The sequence below is a fragment of the Mastacembelus armatus genome, chromosome 17 (genome assembly GCF_900324485.2).
Source record: "Mastacembelus armatus chromosome 17, fMasArm1.2, whole genome shotgun sequence".
Taxonomy (NCBI): domain Eukaryota; kingdom Metazoa; phylum Chordata; class Actinopteri; order Synbranchiformes; family Mastacembelidae; genus Mastacembelus; species Mastacembelus armatus.
Window position 1 is genome coordinate 20,808,804 of NC_046649.1, and position 8,424 is coordinate 20,817,227.

Genomic DNA, 8,424 nt, shown 5'->3' on the forward strand with positions numbered 1-8,424 from the left:
GTGCCGGGGGGTGTGGCACTGCACACCCATGGGTGCTCCAGAGATTCCCCTTAATAGGTGTTAATGTAGTAGCTTAATGCTGGTTACATTTCTGTCCACTCTCAAAGCTTTTCTTCCCACTTCCTTTATTCTATAGCTACAAACTATTTTACAGATAAAAGTAAAAGAATTCAACCCCAACATTAAAATGCTGCTTATATTAATGCATCTGTGATAAAAATCTAATAATAATATAATCTTAACTTCGCTGTTCTCCATAATGAGAAGTTCTCTTGATAATAGCTGTGCCTTTTATTATTAAGGTCCTTATGCAGAACCTTAACTTGTAATGAAGCGTGTTTGAACTGAGACTAATTTGCTTCCACTTTTATACTAATCTAAAGTTGTGCTAAGTACATTTGAATCTAGGATGTTTATATATATTGCCTCTGTAAATATGCTGGTCCTACAAGGTGAATAAATAGTGACTTAAAAATCCTGCAGACTTTACGAAAAGCATTAATAAACACCTTTCCTCTGTAAATCCACTAAATTCTGTCAGCAAGCCTAAACCAATGTGGCAAAAAACCCCCAGATACTTCAGGATCATTGTACTAAACCATACCACCAGCTGACATATTGCAATGACCTATATTAATTGTGCTAAACAACTAAAGTTTGATTTAATATGATGGTAATTATTTTTTCACCACGTCCTCCTTGCAGATAAATATACATCAGTTCCATTAGATGTAAAGAAGGTAATAAAGCAGTCACATATTAAAATGAATATTTATTAGAAAACCATATCGTAAAATGCATAGAATCAGAGGTGATGCATGTAACAATGACATGAACTCAATATTCACAAAAGTGAAATTCAGGAACTACACCAGTTTTACACTGTTCATTTCTCCATCCATTCTCTGAACCGCTTAGTCCAATTCAGGGACACAGAGCTGGAGCTGATCCCAGCCGACAATGGACAAGAGGTGGGCTGTTCATTTCTCTGTCCTGTTTTATATTAACCAATACTTAACCAGAACCAGAACTTAACAAGGCAGTGTATATAATGTTCACTAAAACCACACCTGTGTCTTCTGAATACCTATGAACTGTTGTCAGTCCTCCTTATTGCATGTTGATAAAATCCATGGGACGGTTCAGGAGTAGAGTCACCTCCAGTTCCTCTCTCTCACTGAAGAACTGCGCCTTGCCCTCCTGGTTATGGATGGGATGTGGGAGATGGAGACCCAGTTTGCTGAGGAGAGGAGAGAAGGCAGTGTTAAAGAGGATGTGTGTAGTACTGTATATGAGAGAGGAAGATGTTAAGAGCCGTACAAAACAGCAATTAAACCTCTGACCTCTGATTAAAAGGAAATGTCTGGAAACAGGAGGTTTAGGTCTGAGCTGCTTTGTCTTGAGGGGATTAAAAATGAAAGAGAACATTTTTTGAAGTATCTCTTACTATTTTGGTGTCCGTAGATCAAGGAACTTTTCTTTTACATCCAGCACCACATCTGTTGCTTTAGTGTTTGGTAGTTTGATTTTCACCTAATTAAGGATAAAAAGTATGACAATGTCACAGTGTAGTGATAATGTAAGATTTGTAATATTAAATCCTTATTTAGGTCCATCTGTTTCTCTCAATCAACTGTTACACTCTCCTACTTATCCTCATTCATGCTGCGTAACAGTTTGATTTTATGTCCCTTAACATTTTTACTGTATAAAAACATACTTTTTTATCAGCAATAGCTAAGTTTGAAACTTCTTAAAATGAATCCACTAAGTCCTGCCCAAACTTCAAATCATACAATCCTTCCTAGTTGTTGGTACCTGATCACATCTTTGTACATTTCATGTCTCACTAAGAAAGTTTTGCATATTGTGGGGTCGTTTAGTTACAGTACCAGCATGGCTTCGCAGCACATGGAGGATGGGTCCTTTCCTCTCAAGCCCAAGAACAAATCTTCTGTCCCCACAGTCTGTTTCAGGATGATTTCATACCTGCACACAAGTTTATGCATTAATACACAAAAACAAACAGCACAGTATAAATCTAATTAAAATAATTTTCCACAAGAGAGAATCAGCAGGGAAGACCAAAAAAACAGAAACAAGCAATCAGAGGCAAGTGTTAACTGAAGCCAGTGAAGTGTAGAAAATGTCATAGCCTAAATAATTGTGACAAATACTCTTCTGCAGGCAGTGTTATCTTCTATGTGCTTCTTTAAAATTCATTTGTAGCACAAAGTAAGCTATTGCAAATACCTGGGTTGATTTAGTGGCAAGTATTACAAATTAGAAAGTATAATTAAAAAGTTCAACCTTAAAATGTTCCAGTTTGACTTTTTTAGTTTTAAGGCTCAAATACACTCAATAAGTAAAAAAAAAGGGTAATTTGGTCTCCAGAGAAATTAGTATCTGAGCAAGGCAACGAGTGGAAAAATTCTATTCAACCATTTTCTGCTTGGTAGCCTTACTCAGGCTGTGGCCGTGGGTCAGCAAGATCATCATATTGGGAGCCCTCAACCACCTCCTCCTCACTCCAGATATCTTTGCTGTTCTTCTTCACATACGCAGTTGACACTAAATAAAAAGCACAACATACACAAACACACACATTCAGTTTGTACCTCATCTTTGTGGCACTTTAATGACTTAGGAGTAATTATTTTGAGGAGAAATGTTGGAATAATACAAAGCATTACCTTCCTTATCTTTTTTTGGTGGGGGGCCAATGTGTCCAGGTCCCAGCTTTGCACAAGCTGTGGGATTCTGTTGTGTTTACCAGATGTTGAAAAGGAAATGAGTCCTTAAACCTTACAGTTCAAATAAACACTAATGCTCGTTCAGACTGCAGTCCGTATGAGGCAGCAATGCACAGTGAAATGTGTCAAAAACAATCTACAACAAACTGTTCGTCAAAATTTACAGAAACCGATTCATTGTGAGTCTTTATATGGAGACTTTATATCTAATTGAAACATCAAATGGTGAAATAAGTACCATATAAAAAGTACTATACTAACTTTACATAATGAAGTAATTCCACCACTGAACACATTAAGACTAACTTTAAATGACCAATCAGTTTGCACAGCCTGATTTGATCAGTGCACCTCAGTGTACAAATAACTTACTTTGTTGTCTTCATCATCATCATCATCATCGTGCTGCTGAGTCGACAACAAGGCAGACAGAGTCTGTAGTTTCTGAACAGATGATACTTCAAGATACTCCATCCAGAATTAAAAATACTGCTACCTGCCGTAAAGCTTTAAAATAACCATCAACTGGGAAACGCCACTACCCGAACCCTTGTTGTTGCGTCCATTTCCGTTTCCATGGAGACGACCAGGCTTTCGGGCTGCCATGGAAACCAGTGACCAGAAACCAGTATAGTAAAGAAATAAACATGTAGCAAATAAAAAAAGAAATTACAAGAGCCGCAAAGTTAAAATTAACCTAAACATTAAACAAACACCCACTGCAAAGCGTTTATCAATAAACCGAAGAGGCGTGATTATCGCTTCGAGTAGTCATGTCCATCCTCGGCCACCGTCGTCAATGCATGGCCCGCAGTGCTCATGTTGAAGGTGACAGGTACTACAATGCCGGGGACTTTCAGTCTGTTGCCGACCACCGTGTCCGCTGCTGCCGGTGACGGAGAGAAAGAGGCAGACGCCCCTCTGAACCGGGACGAACTGTCTCTGTACACCGCTCCTCAGCAGAAGTTTCGGTACGTGGAGCCTGAAGCGGGTCGGATGGAGCAGAGTGTCGCCACCCTCAGGAAGTTGGTGGAGCCATACACGGGTTGGTGTCGGGGCTCCTATGACAAAGTTAAACCCAAAGTTCAAAGTGTCGTTCAGTGTGGGAACGACGCCTACAGCTACTTGAAGAAGCCCCCGAAGGACTTCTATCCTCGGGCAGGAATCATCGGCTTTACGGGAATCCTGGGACTGTTTCTTGCCAGAGGCTCCAAGATTAAAAAGCTCGTCTACCCAGCGGCCCTGATGACCGTGAGCGCCTCCCTGTACTACCCGGAGCAGGCTGCCGCCATCGCAAAGACAACCAGTGACTCCGTGTACGACTGCACGGTGCAGGGCTACGCTGCTGTGGAGAACATGCTGAAGACCCAAAGCGAAGGTGCAAAGGGCACCGGCTCAGAAACTAAACCCTGATGATCTCAGGCAACAAAAACTAACTGCATAGCAACTTTTTCCTGATCTTGCAGTTTGTTGCGCAACTGTAATCTGGGTGACTTTTTCATGTCCTCTTTCTGCACTAAGCTTCCTATGGATCTCAGGCTGGGCATGGGCTGTCACAAGGACTGCTACTTGAAGATCTGCTTGTGCTTTTGGTGTGAATGTATATTTATGTAGATAATAAAACATTACTTGCTTTACATTAAAATATTAAATGACTTATTTTTAAACCGTCTTAAATGCCAATATCAAAACGTGTCATTTAAATTAAACCCATACAGAACTACATCTGAAACAATACTCCGATCAACTGCTAAAAAACAAACCTCTAAATATGATGTCAGGAAGGCAGCACAGTAGAGTTATTGGTGAATATCAGCTGTCTAATATGTGGCTCAGGAACATTAATTCAAAAAGCCAGATTAAATTAGCAACACAACACTTCCTGTTCATTTGCCTTTTGCGGAGAAAGCGAATTGTGTTATTTGTAATTACAATATCACAAAGGAGACATCAGGACACAGGGGAACGAACACTTTGTGACTGCCCCACACCTTTATTCATCTCTGCCAAAAAAACCATGTACAAAAAAATTAAATATGAGTCACTTTGAAGAAATACTCTCAGAGCAGCACCAGCTTCTCATTCAGAGCAATCTGTGCTTGGGTTAGGTTGGAAAGGTAGGTCACCATCAGCAGGTCCTGCAACAGCAAACAAAGCATATTGAGTTATCACAGTGAAAGGAGTGCAGCAGTAAAGCACGCCTATTCTACAACAGGATTACAGAGACAGAGAAGTCAAGAACTACTGGCTAAGATTATAGATGTAACTGCTATGCCTCTAAGTTGACTATGCACACTGAAAAAGTGCTTGGCATGAGACAAGAAGAGCCAGGAGAGCACTAAAAGAAAACAAAGTCTAATTAAATGCTGCCTATAATGAATGTGTGTGTGCCAGGGTACTGGGAACAAGACTGGGTGTAACAAGGAAAAAATGAATGCAAGGGTGACAGAGATGAACTAAAGCAAGGAGGGAAAAACAACCAGCAGTGATTAGAAAACCCGTCGTTGTTCATATCAGAAATGAAGATCCATTTAGTTTTCTAGCTGAAAGTCACTTACATTAATGTTGGAATTAAGCATGTTCTCAAAGTCCTCGGCTGAGATGGTGGGCACCTTGTTGACCAGATCCATCAGAAAACGGCCCACGCTGTTATCTGCTGTCACCTTGCCAGACTGACACAGATCGAACAGCAACATCAACATTAAACTCAATTACATCTCTGCAAAGATAAACTGATAGAAATAAATTTGCAGGACCAGAAAAGCAAATAGCAACAGGAAATGTTTAATCACTGAGCATATCTTGGGGACTGTTTGCCTGGTACTTAACGAACTTCATGCAACTGGACTGAGTCGCACATCACTCAGGAGTTTCAATGCTTACCAGTACATCCTCAATGTATGCAAGCACAGTAGTCAGCATGTCCTGTATCCTGGCTGCAGAGCCAGCCACTTGGGAAAGATCAGAGGTCAGACCTTTGGTGCGAGTGGGAGCTAAACGTGTCCTCTGTAGAAGGTCCACTGCAACACAGAATGAGTGTTAGCATTACTCACAGTATCACAGAAAGCAAAGAAACAGGAAAAAAATAGGCTAGAAAGTTATTATTAGTAACGATTTATATTTCTCTTGACATGTACTTAGGACTATGCAACTGAAAAACATTTTTACATGATAAACTAGAGAAAGTACAATTTCCAGATCACATATGTTTAGTCAGAAAGCTTTTCTTTACCAACAATGATTTTCATTCATTCATTCTTTGTATTCTTACCACCTATCCTCTCAGTGTCATAGTAGATATACTTGACAGTTAGGGGGGTGAACATCACACCAACTGTCTTCCCTGGCACACCCATCTGTGCACTGCAAGGCAACAACACAAGCACATTCAAACACACATGGTCTGTAGTTAGTCACACAACCAGTCAGTGACAGGAAGATCAGGCAACCTGACGTAGGCGCGGATGTTCATCTTGCCACTCTGCAGTGCTGTGTCCGCGGTCAGGTGAATGGGGTTGGAGGCCTCTCGGCTGTAGTACTCATGAATGAGCACTGAGTGTTCGGTTATATCAAAGCCTGTGGCATACCTGTGAGGAAAGATGTTACAGTGGTGAGAAAATGTGTTTTCTTTCCAGTTCCGTGTTTGAAATTCTGAATTTGATCTGTTGACCCACCAGCCGATGATGACTTCAGTTGGTGAAACCCTCTTGTGAAGCTCGTACATGTTCTTGGCAAACTCCATGTCAACAGCCACCTGAAAATGTGATATATGGCCACAAAATGAAACAGCCATTAAGGTCTAAAATATTAAATAACATAAAAAGCTCTACAGTGTTCACATTCTTTTACTACCTCGTCTACAACATATATTCTGTTATTCTCATGCATATGGTGGCTACCACTGCCTCACAAAATATCCTGCAGCAACAAGATGTGAAGGCCTGAGGGTATTGCAAAATATCCTGCAGAGCAACTCACAATCCTCCACATTATTTTAAAATGTCCAACAATAAATTCACTATCTTGCAGAACATAGACTACTCTGCAAAGATTTCAGGCAACAGCACAACATCAACACTCTCATAAAGAACACTGACCACAGGAGAGCTGAGGCAAACCATCCAAACTATAGAGAGAATTCATGCTGCTTTGCTTTAAGGGCAAAAGGTGCTCACATCAAATCCAAAATGTTCAGTTAGGTTTTAATTTAGTTAGATGTGTTGTTTAATTTCTTATCCACTGCTTGTGTCCATTTGGCTTCTTACAGCACTACAATCTCCCTTTGTGGTTAATTAATTCACAGAATTAGTTAAACTGTCTGTCCATGGATTAAACCAGAATAAGTAAACATGGTACTGTGGGTAATTGAGTTTAACACCATACCTCATCTTCAGACTCATTGTGAGGGACAGAGAAACAGTTGGTCACCTCAATAGAGTGCTTGTCAATAGTACCTGAGAAAGACAAAAGTGACAAACAAGCCATTTTTATTTAGCCAGCTGTTAAAGCACAGTCATAACGAATCATTAGCAGCGGCTAATGACTAAATGTCATTGCAGCACACAAACCATCAGAATTTGTCACAGTTAGCTTCTTTCTGGACAATAATATAACAATAATAATGACGTTTGACTAGCTAACGTTAGCCAGATGTTAGCTCCTGGACTACAGCGTGCGTTAGCACGGAAGCTAAAACTAGCAAACATCCATCGCCTCTCCTGAGACAAAGTCGTCCACACAAACCGAAAGAAAACATGCCAAGTGTCTGCTCACCCAACAGTGTCCCGATCACACGACTCGCCCCTTCATTTCTTCGCTCATAAGAGTCGCAGATAGAAGCGAGAACCACGGGATGAATTTTCACCACTGGCCCGAACACCGACATCTTGGAAAAGGAGGCCTGATTACCAGCTGCACTGAAAACACACAGCGCCCCCTGGAGACTGGAGGGCCAACAGCGGCTATTGACTATAACGCTAATTATAATAAAGTCACTGATACTATTTATGATATAATGTTGGCCTTCTAAAATATATATTAAAAAAACTCTAAAAAGTATTTTCAGACGGTTTGCAATGAATAGTTTCATCGCAGAAATCATCGGAATCTATTTGCTTTTGCAAGGAAAACCATACATTTAAACCATGAGCGTCAATATTAGCAGTCAGTAATTAAATAGGCTTTATTTGTGTTATTACTGGGGGAGAAAATAGGCTGTCTCTGAGCTGTGTGCAGATGTTGTCCCCTCTGTTGTGGAAATGAGAGGAGGCTGAGGCGGGCAGGGCCGCCGGGGGCCGGGCTGATGACAGCATCCTCCGCCGCTCGGTGGCTCCACACCTGACGGACTCCATCAGACGCACAGATGATGGAGCTCTTCGAGCTGCCGGGTTATCCTGATGCCACCATTTCGCAAGTCCGCTGTCCGACACATGTCCAACAAGCGCCCTAATCAACCCGCATCACTTGTTTCAGCTTGGGGTTTTCATTTTTAGCCTCGATCATCCGGCGGATGGGGGTGCTCGTTTTTTATTCTTTGTGAACACCGAGTGGTCGGATCGGGGTGGTCTTTTGTTTTCCTGGAAAAGCGAACAGGAGTGGACTGATGCTGCGTCGCTGGTAAACGCCAGAAATGGGTGTCATCGGACCAAGGCTGCCTACTCCGGTTCGTTCT

The 8,424-nt window shown here is 41.3% G+C and overlaps 3 protein-coding genes across 3 annotated transcripts; 1 reads left to right on the plus strand and 2 right to left on the minus strand.

Annotated features, from left to right (window-relative positions):
• Positions 1 to 841: 841 nt before the first annotated feature.
• On the minus strand, positions 842 to 3,564 carry dnaaf6 (dynein axonemal assembly factor 6). The gene is made up of 6 exons (XM_026314081.2): positions 3,126 to 3,564; positions 2,694 to 2,760; positions 2,466 to 2,571; positions 1,893 to 1,989; positions 1,448 to 1,533; positions 842 to 1,240 (listed from the first exon to the last, which is right to left on the minus strand). The coding sequence occupies exons 1-6, from the start codon at positions 3,225 to 3,227 to the stop codon at positions 1,111 to 1,113; spliced, it is 588 nt and encodes a 195-aa protein (XP_026169866.1). The 5' UTR covers positions 3,228 to 3,564; the 3' UTR covers positions 842 to 1,110.
• Positions 3,515 to 4,400, plus strand: LOC113134625 (MICOS complex subunit MIC26-like). The gene is given in 2 exon segments (XM_026314087.1): positions 3,515 to 3,555; positions 3,557 to 4,400. Coding segments are annotated over 2 exon segments (639 nt in total). The 5' UTR covers positions 3,515 to 3,526; the 3' UTR covers positions 4,167 to 4,400.
• Positions 4,401 to 4,717: 317 nt separating this feature from the next.
• On the minus strand, positions 4,718 to 7,674 carry eif3f (eukaryotic translation initiation factor 3, subunit F). The gene is made up of 8 exons (XM_026314071.1): positions 7,527 to 7,674; positions 7,137 to 7,207; positions 6,428 to 6,507; positions 6,203 to 6,340; positions 6,025 to 6,116; positions 5,637 to 5,773; positions 5,312 to 5,425; positions 4,718 to 4,891 (listed from the first exon to the last, which is right to left on the minus strand). Exons 1-8 carry the CDS (start codon positions 7,636 to 7,638, stop codon positions 4,814 to 4,816), a joined length of 822 nt encoding a protein of 273 aa, XP_026169856.1. The 5' UTR covers positions 7,639 to 7,674; the 3' UTR covers positions 4,718 to 4,813.
• Positions 7,675 to 8,424: the final 750 nt, after the last annotated feature.

What these genes read in the sequence shown, in the direction of transcription:
- eif3f (XM_026314071.1), bottom strand. Translation starts at nt 7,638, where the DNA reads ATGTCGGTGTTCGGGCCAGTGGTGAAAATTCATCCCGTGGTTCTCGCT. An exon ending in TGACACTGAGAGGATAGGTG is followed by an intron (nt 5,774 to 6,024) that starts GTAAGAATACAA and finishes TCTGTGTTGCAG; the next exon opens with TGGACCTTCTACAGAGGACA. An exon ending in CATACATTGAGGATGTACTG is followed by an intron (nt 5,426 to 5,636) that starts GTAAGCATTGAA and finishes GATCTGTGTCAG; the next exon opens with TCTGGCAAGGTGACAGCAGA.
- dnaaf6 (XM_026314081.2), bottom strand. Translation starts at nt 3,227, where the DNA reads ATGGAGTATCTTGAAGTATCATCTGTTCAGAAACTACAGACTCTGTCT. An exon ending in GACCCACGGCCACAGCCTGA is followed by an intron (nt 1,990 to 2,465) that starts GTAAGGCTACCA and finishes ACTTGTGTGCAG; the next exon opens with GTATGAAATCATCCTGAAAC. An exon ending in GATCTACGGACACCAAAATA is followed by an intron (nt 1,241 to 1,447) that starts GTAAGAGATACT and finishes TCCTCTCCTCAG; the next exon opens with CAAACTGGGTCTCCATCTCC.